The following is a 27,663-nucleotide window of genomic DNA, read 5'->3' on the forward strand; positions in this document are numbered from 1 at the left end:
TATATGTAGAAAGTTGCGCAATTTTTGTGCCACAGTTTATTTGTAATAACTAAAAAAAAAATGACCATGATATCCATCTTTAAACGGGTCGAGTGTCAGGAAGAGAAATATAAGTGTTAATAAAATGAAAACTAAGCACTTCAAACTCTTTTTTTCACCACCAACAATTCATAAACAGTATTAAGACAAAACACATCTTTTCCCATAAAAAATTCTGTCATGCCCTCAAACAGCTTGCTCACTCATCACAGAAAATACTTCTCCTGTACTGGATAAGCGGTTATTGGAATTTGTTGGATACTTTTTTGATATTTTCTATCTTTCTGTTCCTGAGGATGGCTGAAGTGGGTCCATTAACTTAAGTGTGAGACTTTAACTTAATAGTATTCAATGAATATCTATAGGATAACTTTAGATTATGGAAAAATTTTATTCACTCTGAACCTGGTCACCTGACTCTCCTTCCTAACACAAATACACTCCCAGCAAACACACAGAAACAAAATGGAAAAAAATATGACCTATACCTGCCGCATCCTTTATTTTCATAAATATTATATGTAGAATAATGTAAAAAAAAACAAATCTGTGGATTGACAGTACTTATCTAAGCTTGTTCTGTCTAATCCTGACACAGTCTGTCTATAATTGCACAAACCTGCATGTTTCACCTGAAACTACAAGATCCCAAACAGACACAGAAATTCATTCTCAGTAGATCTGCTCTCTTATGCCTTTCTACCTAATTTCTATCTATGGTACAAAATCAAAGAGTAGGATATAGCTTGTTTACGGAAAAATGTCAGATATTCTTATAAAAGCTAAATAAATGTCTGTTGTGTGTATAGTTTGCATGATGTACTATTTTAGATTTAAACTCCAATTCCAGTGTTTGTCCAGTCTGCTCTTCTCAGTCTGGCCTCAGTCCAAAACCACACCTACTGCAACCTGAGAAGCAGGAAGTTCCTCCTACTCTCACACACAGACGACTGTGAGAGAAAACGAAACTGAATCCTATCAGTGCTCATGGTAAAATGGCAGAAGCCAGTTCCGCACTGGATCCGAACCAGTTCAGTTGCCCAATTTGTCTGGATCTACTGAAGGATCCAGTGGCTATTCCCTGTGGACACAGTTACTGTATGAGCTGCATTAAGAGCTGCTGGGATCAGGAGGATCATGCTGGAGTTTACAGCTGCCCCCAGTGCAGACAGACCTTCATACCCAGACCTGTTCTGGGCAGAAACACCATGTTGGTTGAAGTGGTGGAGACACTGAAGAAGACTGGACTACAAGCAGCTACTCCTGCTGACCATTATGCTGGACTTGGAGATGTGGAGTGTGATTTCTGTACTGGGAGAAAACACAAAGCTGTCAAGTCCTGCCTGGTGTGTCTGGCCTCTTACTGTGAAACTCACCTCCAGCCTCACTATGAGTCTCCAGCTTTTAAGAAGCACAAGCTGACTGATGCTACTGGACGTCTGCAGGACAAGGTCTGTTCCCAGCATGACAAACTCCTGGAGGTCTACTGCCGTACCGACCAGCAGTGTATCTGTTATCTTTGTACGATGGATGAACACAGAGGCCATGATACAGTCTCAGCTGCTGCAGGAAGGACGGAGATACAGGTGAGGCCAGAAATGCTCTTATATAAATGATAAAATTTATTTTAAATAAAAATGACTTTTGTCTTAACACATGTGAGTATAATTGCTATGAAAATACTCAGAGCAAGTCTGGTTTGGTAAAATGAAAGAAAAATTAACAGAAAATGCACATTTAAAAAGTTCTGATTGAATTTGTACTGAAACTTATGGAAGTAAATCTGTGTCATCAGAATTTGAATTTTATATGCCACTGAAATTCTAACATTGAATATTTATGCATTGGAAATATGCATCGGAAATTCGATGGTCTGAATTCACATGCAAAAATACGAGGTTAGAAAAACAAAGACAACATTTCAAAGTTGCTTTAATTCGACGTTCCGAATTTCCAGCAGATTCAGAGTTTTTAGTGTCACAGGAGAAAAGATGCATTATTGTTGTTCACAGTGCAGTTTACTACACAGTGGCCCATTATCAACTGACATGCGATCTGACATAAATCAAATAGGACGTCAGTTGAGTAGCCGGTCCTGCAATGCAGCCCAGGACACATTCGCCTTCACATTGCTGTAAGAATGCGGCCATATGCGGCCCAGACCACCTCCCAGTGTGGATTGAGTGATCAAATCTCAATGCATCTTCAATGTGTCCTGGGTGCCTTCACACCTGTAATTAGCGCTGCCCACTTGTGATTGGATCACCCAGGACGCATGTTAATACCAGGTGGAAACAAGACCAGAGGGTCTCTGTCCAGTTTATCCTACCTACAGTCAATAAGACATTTAAGAATATCCATCCATCCATCCATCCATCTCCTAACCAGTGATCCAGGTCAGGGTCACAGAGAGCGCCTGGATCCTTTCCCAGGCAGCATAGGGCCCAAGGCTGGGGTCCACCCTGGACAGGATGGTTAATGAATATGATCCCAGGTAATGAAACAATCTTGTTTTGTCATCTTGTTTCCTATCTGTAGAAACAAATGGGTGAAACACAGAGGGAATTTCAGCAGAGAATTCAGATGAGAGAGAAGGAGCTGCAGGAGCTGAGAGAGGCTGTGGCCTCAATCACAGTAAGTATGAACCTGAAGAGAAGATAACAGCTGGCTTGTGATCATATTGAATCTTCTCTCAGATTCAACACATTGCAGATTTATAGAATTGTGGGGATTAATCAAATTAATGCTGCTGTGAGTTATTCTGTGTCAGAGATTTAATGGGACAAATTTGCTAGATAACATGATTTAACCAACCTTGCCTTACAGCAGTTATAGCTTGATTATTTAGAAAAACACCATGTAAGGCCCATTTGAGAAAATGCAGCTTTTCACAACCAAGTGTTATGCAAACATAACCCAAAAAGCCACATATTAAACTAAGACTCAATGGTGACAACCAACCTGCCCCATACAGCCACCAGTCTCTGCCAAATCCCTGCAGCTGACAGTGTATGAGCTTAATGAGTGATCATTTCCAATCAGTGCTGGCTGGGTTTCAGTACCTGAGGCATCCAGCATGGTGACACTCCAAACCTCAGCCCTGTGCTGTTTTTATACCTCCTGTCAGCTCACATCACTATTGTACAATGAGGCTCTCTGGAGTCTCAAAAGGGGCCAATTGTAATTTACTGTCCTCTGCTCCCTGTGTCACCAACAGAGATCAGCACAGTCAGCAGTGGAGGACAGCGAGAGGATCTTCACTGAGATGATCCGCTCCATTGAGAGAAGACGCTCTGAGGTGACAAAGCTGATCAGAGATCAGGAGAAGGCTGCAGTGAGTCAGGCTGAAGGAGACATGGAGAGACTGAAGCAGGAGATTGATGAACTGAAGAGGAGACACTCTGAGCTGGAGCAACTTTCACACACAGAGGATCACATCCATTTCCTCCAGGTAACAGGACAGCTACTTTGACAATAAGAAAACCCGAGTATTCAAATGGATGCATGTTCTCATTTGTATTTCAATTAGTCTGTCATTTGTTGATTGTCTTGTTAATTAGATTGCCATACATATTTGCTTGGATGAAGGTGTTTAATCAGACTGTGTGTCTGTAGAGGTGCCAGGGTCTTCCTGTCACCCCTGAAGCTGGATTTGGACCCAGAATCTCCGTCAGTCCACGCTGCTCTTTTGAGAATATGAGGAAGATGGTTTCTGAACTGAAGGATCAACTGGAGAATGTTTGCGAAAAGAAAATGGCAGAGATCCATCATACAGGTTGATAAATAAAAACATTTTTCAGTCTGATCTTGTTAATATACACCATGCAGAGAGAGAATGTAGTACAGTCAGTCTCACGTTGGTGTGACGAAGTCAGTTTCTGTTTCCAATAAGACTAAATCTTTATGAAAACTAATGAGCTCTAAATTCTACAGGCTACAAAACCCAGATCACGATTCATGTTTCTTCTACATTACAGAATCCAAATAATGATAATAATCTTCTGCTGGTGTCTCCACAGTGAGTGACATCCATTTCACACAAGTAAATTCCTTTTACTCACATCCCTGTTTCTCTCTGTCTCCTTCTAGTTACCAAAGACACCGTCCTACCGGTATTAGTGCCCAGGACCAGAGCAGAATTCTTACAATGTGAGTCTGTTCACACACACGCTTCTCTCTCCCTGTATGAGGTGGAGTGTGTTTTATTGTGTTTCGTTTTCTTCTGCTAGTGGAGCTTCTCTTTCTCTCTCCTGCTGCCTCCTGGCCTTTCACATTTACATGAGCTGTTTGTGTCAGTAACCTTTGAATGCAATTGCAAAGCAAGGCAAGTTCATTCAGGGTGCTTTTCCACTGCACCAGGTACGGTACATTTGGTACTTTCCCTTTTCCATTGACTTCCGTTTGAGTACCTGTACCAAAAGTTCCAGTACCCAAAGTATCATTGCAGCTGGGGTATTTTTTTGGTACTTCGGAACTTTAGTGTGGGACTTACAAACGCGTTCATTGTCAATTTAAAAGACAATTTTAAAAAGCCTAAAAGCCAAAAAAAAAAAAATAATGAACTAAAAAGAAGTTACATTGTAGAGGCAGCGTATGACTAAAATGCTGCAGCAAACAGTAACGTTTTAAGCCCTGATTATAATCAGCTGACAGTGCTTGCAGACCTCAGGCCTTCAGGAAGCTTGTTCCACAGACAGGGAGCATAGAGGCTAAAAGCTGCTTCACCCTGCTTGGTCTTCATTCTGGGACACTGTGTAAACCTTTCCCAGATGCCCTCAGGGGTCTTGATGCTTCACAACGTTCAAGGAAATTAGTGCCATTTAGTGCCTTGTAGACAAGAAATGATATTTTTAAATCAATCCTGTGATGCACAGGAAGTCAGTCCAGTGATTTAAGGACCTGTGTAATATGCTCTACTTCCTTGGTGTTAGTGAGGACTCTGGTGGCAGCATTCTGGATGAGCTGTCGCTGTCTGACTGATTTATTACCAAGACCTGTGAAGGCACCATTACAATAGTCTAGCCTTCTGAAAATAAACACATGAACAAGCTTTTCTGTATCTGGTTTAGAGAGAAATCCTTTCATTCTTGCTATGTTTTTAAGGGGGTTGGAGGCTGATTTTGTAATTGTCTTTATATGACTGTTGATATTTAGGTCTGAGTCCAGAACTACACAAAGATTTATGGCTTGATTCGTAGATTTTAGTGTTATGGATTCATGGTGAGCAATAGCTTTCAGTCTTTCTGACTGAAGCAATACAGGGATTTAGGTGCTGGGAACACGGGAGGATGGGCCAGACCCAGGGAAAAGAACATGGACGCGTCAAAGGAAAGAAATTAACAAAACATAACACCTCTTCCCTACCCTGTTAAGATTATAACTAAAACCAAAGATAGAGCAGAAAACCCCAGACTACACTAGGCTTACTCACCCGAACATAAATACAGAAGGTGGCACTCACCCTCTAACCCAGTGTGTTTATTCAGAGAGAGGACCTACGTGTTAATGTATGTGCGCACACTTCTTACCTGTTCAGTTTCACAAGGGGGGGGGGGGATTGCAGAAGACAGGAGTCACTATTTGAAAGTGATGAGGATGCAACAAACTGATTTATTTCTTTGAGATACAGTATACTGGGATTTCACATATTGAGCTAGTGTCAGCTTCCACTGGGCAGATTTTAAGCAGACCTTGGGCTGGACCACTGTACTGATGCCTCATTTCCACCAACACGGAGCCAGTACTGGGCTGGTTTTCACTTGCTGCCTTTTGAGAACCTGCCTGCGTTTCCACCGGTTTCAAAAATGAATGTATGTGAAAGTAAGAATAAAGGTTCATATGTATTCCCCGTTATGCTGGATTTACAGACGTTCCTCTACTTATGAACTTTCAGACATACGAACAAAGAGATTTGTAAGCATCCCAGTTACCACCTTCATCCCAAAGGAAAAGGAGTCCAAAAACCTCAGCCAGTTCAGAGGCATTGCCCTGCTAAACGTGGAGGGGAAAATCTTCTTCTCAATCCTGGCTATATGCCTAACCAACTTCCTCCTAGTCAACAATTACATCGATACTGGTTGCCAGAAGGCAGGCATCCCAGGGTTCCCTGGCTGCGTGGAACACGCTACGATGATTTAGGAACAAATCCAGAGAGCCAGGCACAGCAAGTCGGACCTGCATGTCGTCTGGTTAGACCTCGCAAATGCCTTCGGCTCAGTTCCCCACCAGCTCATCACCTTCGCCCGGGAGTTTTTCCATGTACCATCAAGCATCCAGAAGCTGATAGCAAACTACTATCAGGGGATCTTGCTGCTTGAATAGTATCAAAAGAGGAGGTTGCAGGGTTTGGTAGCTCTTTTCCATGGACTGCCTCCACATACTCTTTAAGCTTTGGCCAAACCTCAATGGCTCTCTCTGCAACAGGCAGATTTTCCACCCATCTGTGTCCACAGAATGGGAGTGGAAAAGAGATGAGCCTGTAAGTTTTGTATAATCTTCTCTTCTTGCAGGGACATTGTTAAAAACAAAGTGCATTGCTCTCAACAGTTTCTCAATATTCCATGTAGAGAAGCCAGTCTTGAGTGAATTGTGAAGCGTGTGCAATCCACAGCTTTCAACATTAATTAACTGCCGACCTCCATGTAGTTCAGCATATTCTTGCTGGAAATTATTAAGAAACTTCCAGTTCACATTTACCCCATCCATACTGATGGAAAGGAGATTCCTCATGTCTAGTAGGCGCACAGAATCCTAAGAATAGAAATATTTTATTTAAACAATTTAACATGAGAAAGAAAAACTGAAACGATTACACCATGTTTGATTGCAAATTTGCTTATAATTTCAGAAATATTTTAAAACTCCATCTAAAAGCAAAAAGCTTCAATTAAATGAACACATCTTGTATCTTTAAATCATCCAAATAACATTCCATGAACAAAAACTCTAACTACTGTACACTTACTTTGAAATGGTGCTGCAGATCTTCAGCCTTTGAATGTTCCATGAACTGTGATCCAAGATAACGTGACTGGACACCACCAGCCTCCCAAAATCGAACATGGACATCTAGTCGTTTTTTTTTTTTTGTTGACCGGTTGAAACTTTCATCAAACATCAGTACAAATGGTCCTGCATTGTTAGCTGCAGAAATCAGTTCGTTTTTGAAGTGTGGGGCAAGTCCAGACTTTAAAATGTAGCTAGTTTTGTCCTTTCCACAGGTGAAAGATTTGGCTATTTCTGAATCCAAAAACATTGCCTAGAACAACTCAGAAACACCTTCATTGGATGCGTATGAGTGGTGCTGCACGGCAGTGTTCAGACACCAGAGAACCTCCCCCTGCAGTGTCGCACTCGATCCAAATGACGCTCGAAGAGTGCTCGATGTTCCGACGGTAGTCTTCACTACAGCTGCAGTTGTGCTGTTTGTGGTGGTCGCGGTAGTTGCTGAAGACATTACGTTGTTGGTTACAGAAAAGTAACTAGCCACAGTTGACTGTGTCTACCTCTTACACCTGATTTGTGGCTGTCTGACTGCATGTGAGATTTCACACAGAAATCTTCTTTTCAAACATCTGGTTTTCCGACAACTCTGCACGACCGGTCCGAAGCTCATACATGAGTGGAAAATTAAAATGCAAATGGTGCTATTTCACTTTAATTTTCATTTTTGCAGGTGTTTTGCGCACAGACTTTGAAAACTAAATGGCAAATTGGAGATTGTATTTTCTTTTTATCATTTTCATTTTATTTTTTGCAGAAAATACCTCCCATAGTTTTGACATACAACGTTCAATAAAACTGCGGGGGGGATTGTACAATCACTGCCTACACAGTGAGCTGCTAATTTTGTGGTACTGCTGCAGCATTTTCTGTACAGACACTCCTCACTTAACGGCCGAGTTCCATTCCTATGACTAGGTCATTAAGCTAATCCAGAGTCTTTTTGATTATTGCTTTAGACTTCAATCAGGCAAATCTGAAGCGAGTTTCCCCCAAATTCTTCCAACATGTGAACTTCCCAGCTAGAGAGAGAAACTGTCTGGACAATGTTTGTACAACATTTGTGACCTACAAGGCCTTTCCCCCCCTCACCTCGGCTACTCAGACCATATCACTGTGTTCATGGTTCCTGCGTATAAATCCCTGCTGAAGCTCAACAAACCAGTCAGTAAGAGTGTGGCCAGCTGGTGCCGTCTCAGCTCTCCAAGACTGCTTTTAATCTACTGACTGGGACATTTTTAAGGAGGCTGCTATAAATGGTGATGCCATTTACCTGGAGGAGTATATAAACTCTGTGATCGATGACCACGAGAGCCGACCAAAAGCCCTGGATGATGAGGGAAGTGCGCACACAGCTAAGAATCAGAAATGCAGCATTAAGACCTAAAGACAAGGCTGCCCTCAGGACGTCCAGAGGCAACCTGTCCCGAGCTATGAGGATAGCCAATCAGGCATATGCACAGAGGATCAATGAACACTTTAATTGCACCAAATACACCGCATATGGCAGGGCATTCAGCCAATCACGATCTACAAGCTCAACCCACACATCAGCGGTAGTGATGTCTCCCTTCCAGAAGAGCTAAACAACTTTTTTGCAGACTCTGATGTACAGAATAAGGAGCCGACGACAAGTTACTCTGTCTGTCCATAGCTGATGTGAGGAGTACTCTATCCAGAGTCAACCCACACAAAGCTGCAGGACCTGACAACATAGCTGGCCGTGTGCTGAGAGAATTCAATTCAATTCAATTCAATTTTATTTATATAGCGCATTATCACAACATTACATTGTCTCAATGCGCTTTACATTTCTGCCTCGTAAGGACCCCCCATTGAGTAAGCCAAAGGCAACGGTGGCAAGGAAAAACTCCCTAAGAGGAAGAAACCTTGGGAGGAACCAGACCCAAAGGGGGAGCCCATCCTCCAGGGGCCGGCAGATGAGTCAAACAAACAAGATGATATGACTAAGCTAATACAGGCAAGATGAAATGACTAAGCTAATACAGGGGTTGAAATATATGTCTCAATGCAGCGGCCGACCGGTGCAGGCACGTGGTGCTTGATGCACGATGGCAGGATTAATAGACACACAGCCGCAGGATGGATGGAGAGGCATCGTGTTGAGCCAAGGGCAGGCGGGTTGAAGGGTAGTTGCCGGAGGTGGAGGTAGTTGTCTTGCAGGCCGCAGAGGCATAAACTCTTCAACGACATTGTGCTCCATGGAGCACACCCCAGAAGGGGTGAGGGAGGAAATAAGAATAATTGTGTATTAGCCAGAGTTGAGGAAATCAGAGGTAGTGCAAGCAAAATGATCGAGTGCAATATTCGTCTAGGCTCCGGCAGATCTGAGTATAGCAGCATGAGAAAGAGGGAGAGACAGGCGGGAACACAGGCATGGGGACTCCCTGAACATCAGCACTCTAGTGTAGAGCCAGAGTGACAGCACTGACGCCTCAGTGTATCCAAAGCCAATGACACCGATCCCCACCCAGCTCATCACCTCATACTGTTAGTCTGACTGGGAGTGAGGGACTAGCTTGAACCAGAACTAGGTTTCCTATACGCTAAGCTATACAAGTGCGTTTTTAATCTAGACTTGAAAAGCGAGAGTGTGCCTGAATCCCGCACATCCGCCGGGAGACCATTCCACAGCTGCGGAGCTCTGTAAGAGAATGCTCTGCAGCCTGCCGTAGCCCTGTCTACTTTAGGAACTAATAGATATCCTGCTCCTTGTGAACGAAGCAGGCGAGAAGGGTTGTAAGGGACCAGAAGATCATTGAGATATTGTGGTGCAAGGCCATTCAGAGTTTTGTAAGTCAATAGTAATAATTTGTAGTCAATCCTAAACTTGACCGGTAGCCAGTGCAGGGAAGACAGGATAGGGCTAATGTGATCAAATTTTTTAGTTTTTGTTAGAACTCTGGCAGCTGCATTTTGTACTAACTGAAGTTTATGTAGGGATCCAGATGGACAACCCGAAAGGAGGGCATTGCAGTAGTCCAATCTAGAAGTTATAAAGGCATGTATTAGTTTTTCTGCATCTTGAAAGGACAGCAACTTCCGAAGCTTGGCTATGTTCCGTAGATGATAAAATGCCGTACTGGTAATGCTATTTATGTGAGCACTGAAGCAGAGGTCGGAGTCTACCAGGACACCAAGATTTCTGACCACTGTTTTAAATTGAGTAGGGAGGCCGCTAGGGTTGGGGTTTACAAACTTATTGCGGGCCTCCTTAGGACCGATTAAAAGAACCTCAGTTTTTTCAGTATTTAACATGAGGAAATTCCTTGCCATCCAACAACGGATGTCTAGCAGACAGTCGGCTAAAGAAGAGAGCTGGGATGCGTCACTAGGTTTAACAGATATATACAATTGTGTATCATCAGCATAACAATGAAAATTAACACTGTAATTTCTAATTATGTTACCAAGCGGTAGCATATATAGATTGAACAGTAGGGGGCCCAGCACTGATCCCTGCGGGACACCATATCTTACTTTAGTGGCTATGGATGACTCATTGTTTACATGGACAAACTGGTAACGATCAGTTAAATACGAACGAAACCACAGTAGTGCTATCCCTTTAATGCCAATCAATGTTTCCAACCGGTCCAAAAGAATATTATGGTCTACAGTATCGAATGCTGCAGTTAGATCCAGTAAGAATAATAGCGATATACAGCCACGGTCGGAAGCCATAAGCAAGTCGTTTATCACTTTGACTAAGGCCGTTTCTGTGCTATGATTGGGTCTGAAACCAGACTGATATAGCTCGTTAGCATTATTATCTTGAAGAAAGGAGGACAGCTGGTGAGCAACAACTTTCTCAAGAATTTTAGAAATGAAGGGAAGATTTGAGATGGGTCTATAGTTTCCTAAGTCACTAGGTTCAAGATTTGGTTTCATTAGGATAGGTCTAATAACAGCCATTTTAAAAGATTTAGGAACATATCCAAGACTAAGAGATGAGTTTAACAAGTTTAACAATGTAGTGCTAATCAGTGGTGCAATTTCCTTAAGTAGATTGGTGGGTATTGGGTCAACAAGGCTAGTAGTGGGTTTGCAAGAGGAAATTAACTGAAGGAGTTCTGTCTGCACTACAGGAGTGAAACATTCCAAGATGTTATCATTAGTACTAATAACACTAGCACTAGCAGAGGATTGGTGGTTGTGTGCAACCGTGGGCGTGCTCGTGATGGTATGTCTAATCGTGGTTATTTTATTATTAAAAAACGCAATAAAGGCATCACTACCAAGAGCTTCTGGGACTTGTGAGTTTAACATTGAACGATTCTTTGTTAACCTAGATACAGTTTCAAATAGGAATTTAGGATTGGTTTTGTTATTTTCTATTAGTTTAGAGAGATACATAGACCTAGCAGTCATTAGTGCATGTCTATACTTAGACAGGCTCTCTTTCCAGGCAAATCTAAAAACTTCTAATTTTGTTGACCGCCATTTGCGTTCTAGCTTTCGTGAAGCTTGTTTAAGTTCACGTGTACGGTTAGAGTACCAGGGGGCAGGTTTCTTATCTCTATGTTTTATTTTCTTGAGTGGTGCTACATGATCAAGAGTGGTACGAAACGATTCTACCATGTTGACAGTTACCTGTTCAAGTTCATTTACACATGACAATTCAGAGGTTAGGTTAAAGGACTGTGGGAGCTGTTCCAGAAAAGTTGCAGCGGATAATGAGGCTATGGAACGTCTAGTATCGTACCTCTGGTCTGGGGCCTTAGGGGAGTTATGTTGTATTTGAAATGTTAAAAGGTAATGATCTGAAAGTAGAGGATTCTGAGGGATAATTGATATGTGTTCTACCAGGACACCATGACTAAGAATCAGAATCACTGACCACCTGGCTGGTGTCCTCACAGACATTTTCAACACCTCTTTAAGCCAGTCATCTGTCCCAGTATGCTTCACATCAACCACCATCGTCCCAGTGCTGAAGAAGCCATCAGTGACTAGCCTGAATGACAACTGCTCCATAGCACTCATGTCAATCATCATGAAGCGCTTTGAACGGCTGGTCATGGCAGACATAAAGACCAATCTTCCTACCTCTCTAGACCCTCTCCAATCTGCATACTGGTCCAACATGTCTACTGGGGACACCACAGCCTCTGCCCGTCACCTTTCCGTGACACATTTGGATAAGAGAATCACATATGTTAGAATGTTATTCATGGACTTAAATATGTCCCTCAAAGGCTGATTGTGGAACTGAGGGCGTTAAGCTTGAACACCACTCTCTGCAACTGGATCTCGGATTTCAGGTGTTTCAGGGCATGTCCAACTGGGAGGAGGCGCCGGGGCAGACCCAGAGATTATATATTATATATACCCTGAGAGATTATATATAATATATACTACATTATAGATTATATATTATATATATGTTATATATATTAGACTAGATAAGTGGCACAAAATGGATGGATGGATGAAACTGTATTGAAAAATAACGCTACTTATGAAAGTAGGCAAGTAAGAATTTTAAGTTAAAATTCCATTGTACTTTGTACATATGATACTGCATTCTTATGAACTTATACTGCCATTAAATTTTGAAGCTGCTGTTCACAGAAGGACAAAATAGTGTTTGGAATATTTTCTTTCTGAAAATATACAGTTCTTCTGGCCACTCATTCTTAAAAAAATCAGATGCTACTTTAATACTATCTGTACCGTATGTAAAGACAATGTCCCGTGACAAAACGTGACCATACTGCCACCCCAATTTCTGGTGGTACTGCACCTCATGTAGATGCACAGACGAAGCACGGTAGTTTGCAAACCCTACAGGCAATTTACAAGGTGATAAAACTGCTACATACATATAAATGCATATGCATGTGTGTGCAGCCTTGTTCCGAATTGAAAATCTCACAACAGCCAGTTGATCAAAGTTGGCAGCCCTGTGAACTGGCGCTTTGAATTTGTAAAATGTACACAAGCATGCTTGTGTATGTGAGCGCCTGTTTGTCTATATGCATGTGTCAGGTTGGGTCTTAGACTCCACCTGGAATAACATCTCAGGCTCTATTCCCCCCCGCCACACTCCCTGCTGGTGGATGGTGCCTCCGGCTGCCGATGCGTTGGTGGTTCTCGAAGTCCGGGGTTGGATGCTCTGGTGTGTGCTGGCTCACTCTCGGCGGTTGCCTGGCGGGGCCTGGCCCTCCCGGCTCTGTCGGGCCCTGGCTGGGGGGGCCCTTGGATCTCTGGACCCGGGCTCCGGTCTGCCCTGGTGTGGCCGGCTGTCGGCGGAGCCTGTGGGCTCGCCGCCACGGCCGCCTGGGGCTCCTGCGATGTGGCTGCCGGATGACCCCCCGCCGGAACTATCCTCTGCCCTTTTCTGGGTGTCTGGGGCCCGGGTCTCCTCCATGTCAGCTTCATGTCCTGGGGGGGCGGGGCTGTGGCTCCCCACACACACTACTAGACATTTACATGGAGAAACCTTATGAACACCAGCGCACTGACACACACAGGTGTGCGGACAGGTGCACATGGACGCGCCCTGTCTTGATCGGCTGTTGCTTCTGGGCATGTGTTGTAATGCTGTGTGTGTGTGCTGTTCAATAACATTTAACGTTTGATTTTTGATGTGATTCGTACAGATGTTGGTTGTTGTTTTCTCTCTTCAGCAGACATTGAAGCATATTCAGTTTTTTCTTTTTTTTGTGTTTCTCTCTCTCTCCCTCTCTCTCTCTATCCCCCTTCTTCTCCTTTCCCCCCACCCCCCCTCTCGCTCCCTCTCCTTCTCTTGAGGAAGTATGAGGAAGTAAATGAAACAAATAAATAAATAGATAGATAAATAAATAAATATTTAGATAGAAATAAAGCAGTCCTCCGCAGATGGGGGGTGGTGGAGGGGGGAAAAAAAGAATTTGTAAAACGTAGGGAAATATACACAGACCTCACTGCTGTGGTACGTGTGCAGGGAATATCAGAATAATAATTTACTAATAATAATACTTAAATATGGCAAGAACAAAGTACACAGCTTGACCGGAGAACTATGAACGTTTCCGTGTACGCATGCGCGGTGCAGATACGCGAGTGTTGCGCTTTGCGGAGAACCAGCCTAGATGCGTCCGCGTCCGCGTTGGGAGCATCGCGTCGGCTCGCTGCTGGAGAGAGGTGTGTGTCCAAAGTGGTTTGAAAGAACTTCATATTGTGACGTAAGGACAAACTCACTTTTAGTGGTACTCTGTGTCGTATAATTTTATGGTTAACATGTTTGATAAATGCTGTTTGTAATTTTATCTACCTGTAATTAAGCCTATTAGTTTAACACACGCATCATTTTGGCGCGTCTTCCCGCCGGTGTCGCGCGGGCGTCTGACATTTCCTGAGGTATTTCACATACTTGAATTCCTGCTTCGTTTTTATATTTTGTGTATCGTACAGAATAATAGAGCGCAGGCTAAAGTGCAGTTCGGTCCCCAGCGAGTCTCTCAGCGCGGCGTGTCTCACAGCGCAGCGGGCAGCCGGAGCAGCGCAGACTCGGGCGGCTACATGAGTATATTGGGAATAAAATGTGTGTATTGGAGCGAGTTCTGTGTTAGTGAGTGTGTGAGGTGTGACAGTGATAATGATGGAGATGCTGGGCTTCGTGATGGGATTAATCGCTCTTCCTCTTGCCTACAGACTCCTGCCAGCTGACGCTGGACCCCAACACAGCAAACAGCCGCCTGTCTCTGTCAGAGGGGAACAGGAAGGTGACAGGGGGGGCAGAGCAGCCATATCCTGATCATCCAGAGAGATTTGACTGCTGGCCCCAAGTTCTGTGCAGAGAGACACTGACTGGTCGCCGTTACTGGGAAGCTGAGTGGAATGGAAATGAAGCCCGGATAGCAGTGACTTATAAAGGAATCAGGAGGAAAGGAAACAGTGTTGTCCGTGTGCTTGGAGGCAATGACAAGTCATGGATGCTGTTCTGCTCTCCTGACAGTTACTCTGTCTGGCACAATAATAAACAGACTGTCATACCCATAAAGCCTTCAGGCTCCCGCAGAGTAGGAGTGTATCTGGACTGGGCGGCTGGTACTCTGTCCTTCTACAGAGTCTCCTCTGATGGACTGACCCTCCTGTACAGCTTCACCTCCTCATTCACTGAACCCCTCTGTCCAGGGTGTTTGGTGTATATAAACTCCTCCGTGTCCCTGTGCATGCTGGGATAGCTCACTGTGTGCTGGAGGAATCATTTTTACCTTATCAGAGTGTCACATGTCGCTGCTTCTCCATGGCAAAAAGGTAAAATCTCTGCTTTTTAACCAGTATAACCCTTTTTACTCTGTCTGAACTGTGACATACATTAGATTTAAATTAATGATTGGGTTCGGCAAGCTGCACAAACGTAAAATAAGTGTATTTGTTTCTGATTAAAATGTAATGAAATGTAATCATGTTGAGTGGGGGGGCTTTTCCCCTCCCCTTATATGTACATTTTATATATTTCTGTCTTTATATTGTATTTGCTACCTGTACACTGACAATAAAGGCTTCCTGTTCTCTCCTATTAATGTCCCGGTTCAGCGCTGCCCGAAGCGTATATATATCATCCTTGTGAATGCAGTAAATCTGATCTTCTAAGTGTAGCAGGAAGTCTTCCTTGGCAAAGTGGATGTTGAGGGAGGCACTAGAGAACCTCAAAGCCTCTTTGAAGATGCTGTCTGGTGATGAACGATGGAGTGTTTAGTGTCAGGTGACCTTTTGTAAGCATAATTTCTAGCATAATGCAGTAATAATGTAGCATTTCATGACTCAGGACACCTGACCTGATGTATTAAAATGCTGCATATTCATTATATGGGCAAAAGTATGTGGACACCAGCTTGTCCGACCTCTCATTCTGAAAACAAGGGTATTAATATGCAGTTACTCGGCCCATTGTTTGTATAACAGTCTCTGCTCTTCTGGGGAAGGCTTTCCATTACATTTTGGAACACGTCACCACAAAAAAACTGGTGTTATGTTACTGAGATGAGCCATCATGTTCAAACCTTCTGCATACCTGGACAATTCAGCCCATAACCACTATGGTTTTGTTTAATATCAACGGTGCTGGCAGTGAAACAATTTGCCAGCTGGATGAACAGTGGTACAGTAGCAAGGCATACAGGGAAGTCATGACAGACAGAAGGGCGTACAGGGAAGGCATCACAGACAGAAGGGCGTACAGGGAAGGCATCACAGACAGAAGGGCGTACAGGGAAGGCATCACAGACAGAAGGGCGTACAGGGAAGGCATCACAGACAGAAGGGTGTACAGGGAAGGCATCACAGGCAGAAGGGCGTACAGGGAAGGCATCACAGGCAGAAGGGCGTACAGGGAAGGCATCACAGGCAGAAGGGCGTACAGGGAAGGCATCACAGGCAGAAGGGCGTACAGGGAAGGCATCACAGGCAGAAGGGCGTACAGGGAAGGCATCACAGGCAGAAGGGCGTACAGGGAAGGCATCACAGGCAGAAGGGCGTACAGGGAAGGCATCACAGGCAGAAGGGCGTACAGGGAAGGCATCACAGGCAGAAGGGCGTACAGGGAAGGCATCACAGGCAGAAGGGCGTACAGGGAAGGCATCACAGGCAGAAGGGCGTACAGGGAAGGCATCACAGGTAGAAGGGCGTACAGGGAAGGCATCACAGACAGAAGGGCATACGGCTATTAGGATTACCTGAAGTGGTCGAGAAAGATGACCCGACCGGCTTTCTGAAGCGATCATTGCCGGCCTGGATTCCATCACTTGCGGGTAAAGATATCGAGATCAATCGCGCGCATCGAGTTTACTCCAGAGCTTCAACTGATCATTCTAAACCGCGAGTGTTTCTCGTTGCTACGCTACAACGACAGGAACCCGATTCTAAATGAAGCTAGACGCCACGCTCCGATAAAAGCAAGCGACGGCGCGATGCTGAGCTTCTTCCCCGATTTCTCTCCCGCGACGGCAAAGAAGAGGAGCTCCTTCAGTGCAATACGGAAAGAATTGAAAGAGGCAGGTCTGCAGACCTTTCTTCAGTATCCAGCTACGCTGAAGATCATCCTGAAACACGGTGAAACTAAATTAATGCATTCTCCGGATGAAGCGCGTCAATTTCTAAACTCGCTTCCCAGCTCTCATCCTCCTAGTATGAATATGCGGCACTAAGGTTTGAGGATACTGAGTGACTCGATTTCTGATTTGCTGATTTAGAAGTTCATGTGTCATTCATTTACTGAAAGTTTCTTCACGTATTACCCCCACTTTGCTACTCCTGTGAATTCGTAGTTAATCTGTTCTTTTAAAATAGGGCTATTGGCGGTGTTCTACAGTGTTATACAGGCTGTCATGCTACTGTCACTGACTAAGACTAGGGCGGGCGGCAGCCTGGGGTTTGTGTTTACCCCAGTCTGTAAAAGTTCTATGGGGTGGGTTGTGTTTGTGTTAAAGGGTTTTTCTGTGAGGGAGGGATGGGTTAATGGTAGACTTGAGATTTTTGATTTGCAGTGGTATTACCTTATCTCATTTGTTCAGTCCACATATTTGTTGGATAGTTATGACTGAAATTAATATACTAAGTTGCAACATCAATGGCTTAAATGGCCCCCACAAACGTACAGGTTTCTTAGAATTATTAAGACGAAAAAAGGTTGACATTGCTTTAATCCAGGAAGCCCATTTGCTGAAGGATGATGTGCGTAGATGCAATAATAAATACTACGAGGTGGTTTCTTTCGTGACGACTGAGGGAATAATTAATAAAATAAAGGGAATGATTCTATAAGGCTGTAACTAGGCAAAACAAGAACTGACTGGCGCGCCGGCAAGCCAAGGCTACCTAATCGGAACAGATAGGGGGGGCGACAGAGAACATCAGCGGCCCCTACTTATCTTTTAGCCTTCCAGAAGGCCAAGAACAGTACGAGCCGGCTGGAACCACACATGTGGTTGTCACGTACACGGAAGGTACCGAGAAAGGGGGGGAGATGCCCAAAGGGCTTTAAAAGGGATACAACTGATACATATGGCAGAGCCTCCTCCTGTACATGCTGAATGTATGTCAGACGGCTGCTCCCGGATTGCAATCTGTCAGACAATAAACCGGTGATTTGCAACTTCTCCCCGTGTCAGCTGTGAATCTCTTCTCATCCACGGACCCGGTGGAGACGCCGTGCTCCAACAATTTGGGGGCTCGTCCGGGATCCCCAGGAGATTCGCAAGATTCGGCTAAGGGTTGACGCGGCCTACTTGGACACAGATAACTGCGAGGCGCCGACTAGAAGAGGTGAGCAGAGCCTGTTATATCAAAATCTGCACATTGGATATGTCAAATTCAGCAGTTTGAAGTGTCCAGGGGCCCGTCGGTAAATAAAGACGGAGGAGAGGTTGCACGCACTGTGTTTATACAGTATATTGTGTTGTCTATGTGTTGTGTATGCATTGTGTCTAGGTATCGTGCGCAGAGAAATAGAACCTTAAGGAGCGGAGGGTACGGGAACCCCCGCAGGGAAATAGAATTATAAGGAGCGGAGGGTACGGGAACCCCCGCAGGGAAATAGAATTATAAGGAGCGGAGGGTACGGGAACCCCCGCAGGGAAATAGAATTTTACGAGCGGTAGAAAAGCTGGGTGGGAGACCCAGGGAATTCAGGACCCCGAACTCTAGATTGGGAGGAGGGAATAAGGTCCCCCTCTCTAACTAAGGAAAAAAAAAAAAAGAAGGGGTGAATCAAAGCACCAGCTTGGGTGCAGTTGTACTGGTTTGTGTGTGAGCAGGGTTGTGGGTTCTTCCTGTTCAGGGTGCTCGCCGCTCGCTCTGTGTTGGTTGAACTTGCCCGTGGCTCTGCTGTTACTGCTTGCGGTCTTACAGTTTGTCAGAACCGAAGGGGAGTTCTCAAAGAACACCCCCTTCCAAGTTGACATTGCTGGGGATCGGGGGGGTTTCGGCTGGGGGCGGGCCTGTTTGACTGGGATTGAGCTTGTGTGGCGTGCCCTGTTCAGGGGGGACACAACAGTAAGCTGCTCTGAATATAGTCTTATTATTTTAGAAGTTGTTGATTTATGTATTGGTGGTGTTTGTTGGTAGGACATTCAACTAAGATAAGGAGGTGTACTGAGTGTGGGTGGCTGAACCCACATCCGGAGGCAGAAGGGCTGCTAGACGAGGAATTAAAACAGTCAGGACTGATTAAAAATGGGAGCTAGATGACGGGGGATGGCCGCCCCGGAAAATGCAGTGTGGAAGCCACTAGTAAAGCAGATCCAGGTGGTGAAGGAAGCTATAGAAGGGGCAAGTGGTGAAGGAGATAAGGATAAGGAGGTAGCTGACGCCTGGGAGCGTATGTGAGCAGTGGTCCGGGGTGCTGGACAACAGATAGGAGACAGGCGCTCATTGGGAGAGCTATTGTGGAAAACGGAGAGAGAGCATGCTAGGCAGAGGGACGAAGCAGCACGTAAGAGAGAGAGCGCTAATTTGATGCAGAAGTGGGGAAAGTAATTACGTACGCAGTTTTGGGCTAAATCGGGGGAAGCCCACATATATGTTCAACAGATAAGTTGCAAGTAAAGATGTATAAAGCAGAAATAAGTACAAAGTAGAAGAGATCAAGTTAGCAGGGGTATACATAGAGCATTTGTGCATTTCCATAAAACGTCATTGACAGTAGTGGAAGTGCGGGTTGGTAAATTTAGAACTTAAAATCTTAATAATAAATCTTAAAATAATAATTAAATAATAATTAAATCTTAAAATAATGTATTTGAATAAAATATTGTGATTAATAGATTTTATGGATTATAGAGACTAAGTTTAGAGATAAAGGGTATTAAACCACATCTTTGTGAGAAAAATAACAGTTTATAGACAAGAGGTTTTAGTATATGTGTGCCCGTAGATAATTGGGTGCAGTGTTAGGGATTTTAGTTAGGAGAGGAAATAAGTAGAAAATAAATAATAATAAAAAATAACAACAAATAATTTAGAGCCACACATCAAGGTGAAGTAGCTACAGTCAGGGAGAGAATTCGAAAAAAAAAAAAAAAGAATAGAGCAAGGGTTGACTGTGAGGAACTCTGTTCATTTTAGACAGGAAAACAGTTCAAGTGACAGTAGAGTGCAGAAAAGCAGTAAAATGCAGGCCCCGGTAAAGGCAGCAGAAACACCAGTACAGCAGTTGGGGAGAGAGCACCCCCTGCTTAAAGCGAGGATAGAAAAGATGTCTAAAAAGTGGGGGAATAGAACAAAGGCCCTGGTAACTAAGTGGCCTAAAGGGGACACATGGGATGTGGCAGTGTGTGAGGAGATGGAGACTCTGATAAAGTATCATAAGGCTAATAAGAACACAGAAAGGCGTAAAAAGAAAAGGAGTGAGAAACTGGAGGTATTGAGGTTATTTAAAGCAAAGGGAGAGGCCTGGAGAAAGGAGCAGAAAGCCATGAGAAAGGCACTAAGTGAGAAGAAGGGGGGTGAGAAAGAAGAGATGAGGCAGGAAGAAATATGGCCACTGTCATATCAAAGTCAGTGTCCGTTAGTGGAAGCCCCCCCTCCTTCATACAAGGGTCAGTTTCCAGTAATAGAGGGGAAGGTAGAATTCAGAGGTGAGGTGACACAGAAGGATGAAGGAAGTAGGGAGCAGAACGGAACGGCAAGTTGTTTAGATGGATACAGGGAAGTGAGTGCATTGCTGCGGCAGGCAGTGCAGGAAGGACTGCGAGGGAGTGAGATAAAGGTGGGGTACGGAGCAAGTGGTAGTAATGCAGAAGGGCTGGTGCATCTGCTGGACGCCCCTAACCCTCCATCTAAAGGATGGAGTCAGTTTCAGGAGAAGGAGACAGAAACAGAGAGTGAGGAAGGAGTAGAGGAGGATAATGCAGATCATAGAATAGTGAGAAGCAGGAGGGCTGTGAAGCCCCCACCAGGTACACTCCGATGCTTCCGCTGAGGGTGAAAGGAGCACAGACACAGTATGTGCCGTGGGCAGGACAGCATCTGGAGGGCCTGATTCTCAGACTCCCAGTTCTGGCAGAAGGGGCCGGAAAATGGATAAAAGCATTTGAGGAGGAAACTATGGGTCGGCTCCTGGCGATAGGGGACATAAAGGTGGTTCTGGCTTGCGTTTTTGGGGGCAGACGGAATGGAGAGACTGCTGCGAAGCAGTGGCCTGGCAGCGGCGACAGGGACTCCTGTGAATGATGCATGTCACTCTGACGGTTACCGTGCTAACTGCTGGCATCAGCTGCGACTAATGTTTCCTCCACGGCTGAGTGTGGTTGAAATGAAGGTGGAGCCCATCAAGGAGGGGGAGAGCCCAGCTGCCTATCTGCAAGCTCAAGAAAAGCGGTGGCGCACTGAGACGGAGCAGGACCTGCAGAATCCGGCATTCAGAGAGTGGAGGAGGACTTTGCTAAAGAGCGTGAGAGGGAACTGACAAAGAAATGGAATCAGATGCAGCTGGAGGAGCTGACCGCTAAAAAGAAAAAAGTCCAGGCACCAGTGGTCTCTCCGGACCCAAGCCCCGGGGGCAGCCTGTGGACAGCCGACAGTCTCCTGTCGCTGGGGCCCCCCATGATACTAATTGGCCTCAGGTCCCTAATTGGAACAGAGTGAGTAGATACAATGGATGGGGGTTTCCTCAAAGGGCACCCATTTACCCACAAATTTGATGATCCCAGACTCTGGAGAGACTGGGGAACAGGCTGGTTCAGCTGGTGTGCTGAAGCTGTGATCAGCCAGGATACACCTGTATGTTCCAAAATCTTGTTTAGTGGAAGTTCAGATAGGTTACAAACATGTAAATATGCCCATACTAATATTAGAGCATATCCCAGTGAATTTGTCAGGCAGAGATGCTTTGTGTCAGCTGCAGATAGACATAAAATGTACAGAGGGGGGCGTAGAGGTGCTCAGTGGACAGTACAGCCTTCTGCGACAAAATTTGTTGTTCAATAGGGGACAGCATAGTTCATACGGGATTGAAGATGTTACTGATAAAGTTGGGGAAATTCTAGAACAGTGGGGCCCATTTATACAGGAACAATATAGCAATAGGCTGAATTGGACATAGAACAAACATACTTGTTTGTTGCGATGGAGAGATTTCAGTGTGAGGGAATGCAGGCTGCTACCGAAGGTGAGTTGGTGAGAGTCAGTGGAGAGCAGAGTATGTAGGAGACTTAAGAGGTTTGTGGCTGTGGAGCATGATAGGAGTGCAGTGTGAAGGGAAATAAAGTGCAGAGGAATGTTGGCAGGAGACAAAGTGTGGAGGTTAGTTTATGATTTGTGTGCAGCGAAATAGTTAGTGGAGGATCAATCAGTGGGAGATCCCAGTCCTCACACCCTGCTAACAGATGTGCCACCCAGTGCAGAGTGGTTCACAGTTGTGGATTTGTAGATGGCATTTTTAAGTGTGTCCCTAACACAACAGTCACAGTGTTTGTTTGCGATCACCTATAGGGGTCAGCAGTTCATCCACGCGAGGATACTGCAAGGATGTGAACACATGCTTAGGGCAGATTTGGATGGATTGAATCACATTGCTACAGTATGTGGGTGATCTGCTCTGTGTTATATACACAGGCACTGAAGCCACCGTTGCTGAAGGTCTTAGCGAAAGGGGGGCTTGAGGTGCACAAAGCTAAGCTGCAATACTGATAAGAACAGGCTGCATGCTTGGGGTGTGAGTTCAGCCACGGGAGGGGCCTTATGAGGCCTCTGTGTGGAAACAAAGGGGATGCTAAGGACTCTGATGGTCTGTTTTACGACCGTGATGGATTTTTGGTTGTGCCTTTGTCGTGTGGTTGACACCTTAATAATGCATGCGCATGGTCTTGACCATTGCGCAAGGGGGGAGTGCTATGAAAGGAAAAAAACAAGGTTTATGAGTTGAAGTTGTACATGGGGTGTCTAACTCAAATATGCAAAGTTATTTTCAAGCAGGAAGAGGGGAAAGCAAGACGGCAAGAGAAGAACAGACACAGGAGGTTTGCAGGCAGGGTATGCAGTGGTGGCCAGACAAGGCCAGGATTATGTAACCTTGAAGGCAGACAGACTGGGGGGAGCCCAGTCAGCCCAGAGAGCCGAGGTGATAGCGGTTATCGAGGCCCTGAAATTAGCAGAAGGGAAAGAAGTTACCATATACTCAGACTCAGCATATGCTGTAGGCGCAGTGCATGTGGAACTCAGCCAATGGCTGAGGGCGGGATTCTTGACCGCGGGAAACAAGCCAATAAAACACAAAGCAGAAATGAGGGAATTGGCAAAGGCCTTGATGCTTCCCAAAAAAGTGGCAGTGGTCAAGTGCAAGGGACATGAAGGGTCAGGAACAATGGTAGTGAAAGGAAATCAGATGAGGAAGCAAAGAGGGTCACAGGGTACGTGGTGTCCAAACAGATGATCACGGTAGAGAAGGAACTTCACCCGAATTACCGACTGACCCTGGAGAAAGCGTTGGGATTGAGACATGCGTTCGGAACTGTGTATCATCCGCAGTCCCAGGGAAAAGTGGAGCGAATGAACCAAACAATAAAACAAAAATTGGCAAAAATCTGCGCGCAGACCAAAATGAATTGGGTTGACGCTTTATCACTGGCAATGATGTCAGTGAGGTGTTCCATAAACAGGGGGACCGGGTTCACCCCCTTTGAGCTCCAGACAGGCAGGCAGTTCCCAGGACCCCAGAAAGGGTTAACCTGGACCCCCGACTAGAAGGGGGAGCAAAATCCTTGGGCATATTATGATTGTTTGCAAGGTCTCGTTGCAGATTTCTCTAAACAGATCCAGGAGGCGAGACCAGAGAACCAGCCAGCCAAACCACACACGGCGGAGTGGGTCCTCCTGAAAGTCATCAAACGGAAGTGGTCAGAGCCCAGGTGGATGGGCCCCTTCCAGGTCACTGAGAGGACGTCACACGCGGTTCGTCTGAAAGGCAAACGCGACACGTGGTTTCACTGGAGCCAGTGCGCGGCTGCGGAGGACCCAGGGAGAACCACAGCAGAGATCCAGGAGGCCCTGAGGGAAGGAATCCAGAACGTCAGTTCGGCTGAACTACACGCAACTCAGGTCTCAACAGAAGGGGCAGAATAATCCTCTGACCTGAGCAACCAGAGCAGGGTAGTCCACCCCTGCTCCAACGACCAGAAAGAACAAAAGCACCTCATCCACCGCCAGACAACACTAGGACCAGGATGGAGATCAAGATAAAAAGGGGAATGTTGGGGAAACAAGTGTCTTATGTGTGATGCTTAAAATGCTTAAAGTGTTAATGATTAGTGGTTTGTGAGCCATGCCAGCCATGGACCCCGAAGGGGGGCCGCGCCTGTGGCGGGCTGGGAGTGGAATTTCCCTGAAGTTCAGGGTTTTTGCCCTCCTTCCTAGGCTGGATGGACAGATTGTGTGTGGAACTCTTTGGAGTCCTAAAGGGGGGAGTGTGCGCTATGTTTGGGGAAGTATGCTGTACTTGCATTCCCAATAACACAGCACCAGACGGCTCAGTGACCAGGGCACTCGAGGGTCTCCGGACCCTCTCCAAAACAATGCATGCACACTCCGGGATCAATAACATCTGGGATGCCTGGCTGACCTCAGCATTCGGACAGTGGAAAGGCTTAATGGGCTCGCTTTTATTATCCATTGCTACTTTTGCTGCGATTTTAGTTACTTGCGGGTGTTGTTGTATTCCCTGCCTGCGCGCACTGTCAGTTCATCTCATCACTACCGTGATAGAGAAGCGGGATGGCACCTATGCGCGGATGATGCCTCTCCTGCCTGTTGGGCCGGAGAGGGGCAAAGGTTATTTGGACAGCTTTGTACTACACCTCCCCTGCCAATAGGGTGATCTCCTTGCGGAGACCAAAAGGGGGAATGCAAAATTTCATAAATAAGGGAAAATATTACTAATCAGCATAATCAGGGTGATCTCCTTGCGGAGATCAAAAGGGGGAATTGAGGGAATAATTAATAAAATAAAGGGAATGATTCTATAAGGCTGTAACTAGGCAAAACAAGAACTGACTGGCGCGCCGGCAAGCCAAGGCTACCTAATCGGAACAGATAGGGGGGGCGACAGAGAACATCAGCGGCCCCTACTTATCTTTTAGCCTTCCAGAAGGCCAAGAACAGTACGAGCCGGCTGGAACCACACATGTGGTTGTCACGTACACGGAAGGTACCGAGAAAGGGGGGGAGATGCCCAAAGGGCTTTAAAAGGGATACAACTGATACATATGGCAGAGCCTCCTCCTGTACATGCTGAATGTATGTCAGACGGCTGCTCCCGGATTGCAATCTGTCAGACAATAAACCGGTGATTTGCAACTTCTCCCCGTGTCAGCTGTGAATCTCTTCTCATCCACGGACCCGGTGGAGACGCCGTGCTCCAACACGACTGACAGTAAAACTAAAGGTTTATTGATAATTGTTAGAAGAAAATTAAATATTTCCATTTTAGACAGAACTGGTGATAAGGCTGGCAGAATAACTTGTATAAAGACTGGTTGGGAGTAGGAAGATTGTATTTCTCTCAGTTTATGCACCATGTAGTCCAGATCCAACTTTTTTTTCTGAATTATCTTCCTATCTCACTGATCTAACTGACTTCGAGATAGTAATGGGAACAGATATGAATGTGTAATGTCTAATGATCTTGATAGATCTAGTGTCAATGCTTCTTACTCCCAGACTGTTTCTACTGAGCAACTTAACCGATGCATAGCCTCTTTTTCTTTATTAGATGCATGGCGCTTATTCAACCTTTCCCAAAAATCATATACATTCTTCTCAGCTAGACATAAATCATATTCACGGATTGACTACATCTTTGTCTCCTCTTCCTTGGCTTCAATGCTACTTGAAGTCGACATCTTTCCCCTTTCTATTTCAGACCACAGCAGTAATTTTTTAAAGCTTTCAATTACTGAGCGTCCTTCACGAGCCCCCAGATGGCGCTTTAATACTAATTTATTAAAAGATGAATGTTTTTGTGATCAATTCAGAAGTGAACTACGTGAATTCATTGACGTCAATAAAGGCTCGGTAGACGACCCACGGATACTGTGGGAGGCGACTAAAGGCTTCATAAGGAATTTCTCTATTTCATACGCTTCCTTTCGCCAGAAAATTCACCACAAAAAAATTTCTGATATGGAATCCAATCTTCGATCATTAGAACAGGCAAATCAACACACTTTTTCTGATCGTACGGCAGTTAAAATTGAAACTCTTAGAAAAGAACTTAATTCGTTATATAGACGCAAGGCTGAATTTCTCATCCAAAGATCTAGACAATATTATTATTTTCAAGGTAGCAGACCTAGCCATTTACTGGCTGTAAGACTACGTAATAATGAGAAATTTGCTAATATTTCAGCGATAAAATCTCAAACCGGTGAGGTTCTGACTGACCAGAAGAGTATAAACGACACTTTTCGTTCCTTCTATCATGAACTATATACCCCCAACTCTAAATGTGAACCCACATCTTATACTTCTTTTTATCTACTCTTAATCTTCCACATTTGTCAGAATCAGACTCTGAGTTCTTAGCTAGACCCTTATCTCTTACTGAATTAGAATCATCAATCCAAGCTATGAACAAAGGGAAATCTCCAGGCCTAGATGGCGTACCAGTTGAGTTCTACTTGACCTTTTGGTCCAATTTGGGGCCCCTTATGCTAGATATGATGCAATATTCAATTGCTCAAGGGTCTTTTCCACAAAATACGAACATGGCCATTATATCTCTTCTTTAAAAGAAAGATAAAGATTCTACTTTATGTTCCAGTTACCGCCCTCTGTCTTTGATTGGTACAGATGTTAAAATTTATGCCAAAGTTTTAGCCTGCCGCCTAGAAGGCTTTATGACTAAGCTTGTCAATCAGGATCAAACAGGGTTTATTAAATCTCGCTCTGCTTCAGATAATCTACGGAGACTACTTCACATAATTTCTTCATCTGAACAATTGACTTCTCCCTCTGCTATACTCTCTTTAGATGCAATGAAAGCATTTGACTATTTAGAGTGGAACTATTTGTGGGCAGTGCTAGACCACCTAGGTTTTAGTCGTAATTTTATAGATATGATAAAAATTCTTTATGCTAATCCCTCAGCTACCATTCTTCCTGGTCAGATAAGTTCACAATCATTTCCGATTGGAAGAGGCACCCGTCAGGGTTGTCCTCTCTCACCTTTACTTTTTGCTTTGTCTCTAGAACCTCTTGCTCAAGCTGTACGTCAATCCGAACTTATACTTCCTATATCAGTTAGGAATACTGTACATCACATATCTTTATTTGCAGATGATATATTGCTTTTCTTAGACAATCCAGTTCTTTCAGTTCCCCACGTTTTAAACTTGTTTAATCAGTTTGGTACCCTATCAGGATACAGAATTAATTGGACAAAGTCATATCTGCTTCCATTAAATTTTTGTGTTGGGTCCACGACTTTCTCGGGGGTTGTTCCAGTGGTGCATTCCTTCAAATACTTAGGTGTAGATATCTATCCATCTCTACAGGATATTGCCTCTAAAAATTTGAATAACAGTCTGGCTAGAGTCACCTCAGATCTTGCAAATTGGATGCATCTTCCTACTTCCTTCCATGCAAGAATTTCTGTTGTTAAAATGAACATCCTCCCTC

At 44.8% G+C, this 27,663-nt stretch overlaps 1 protein-coding gene and 1 long non-coding RNA gene across 2 annotated transcripts; both read left to right on the forward strand.

Moving 5' to 3' along the window:
- The first annotated feature begins 1,015 nt into the window (after positions 1–1,015).
- Positions 1,016–15,571, forward strand: LOC140588925 (tripartite motif-containing protein 16-like). Its single transcript, XM_072711588.1, has 6 exons — positions 1,016–1,625; positions 2,578–2,673; positions 3,257–3,490; positions 3,655–3,814; positions 4,129–4,188; positions 14,701–15,571. Exons 1-6 carry the CDS (start codon positions 1,035–1,037, stop codon positions 15,231–15,233), a joined length of 1,674 nt encoding a protein of 557 aa, XP_072567689.1. The 5' UTR covers positions 1,016–1,034; the 3' UTR covers positions 15,234–15,571.
- A 1,655-nt stretch (positions 15,572–17,226) lies between these two features.
- Positions 17,227–25,345, forward strand: LOC140588930 (uncharacterized). The gene is made up of 2 exons (XR_011990154.1): positions 17,227–18,085; positions 23,803–25,345. It is a non-coding gene; the product is annotated as an uncharacterized lncRNA (long non-coding RNA).
- Positions 25,346–27,663: the final 2,318 nt, after the last annotated feature.

Source organism: Paramormyrops kingsleyae, chromosome 4 (assembly GCF_048594095.1).
Source record: "Paramormyrops kingsleyae isolate MSU_618 chromosome 4, PKINGS_0.4, whole genome shotgun sequence".
Taxonomy (NCBI): Eukaryota; Metazoa; Chordata; class Actinopteri; order Osteoglossiformes; family Mormyridae; genus Paramormyrops; species Paramormyrops kingsleyae.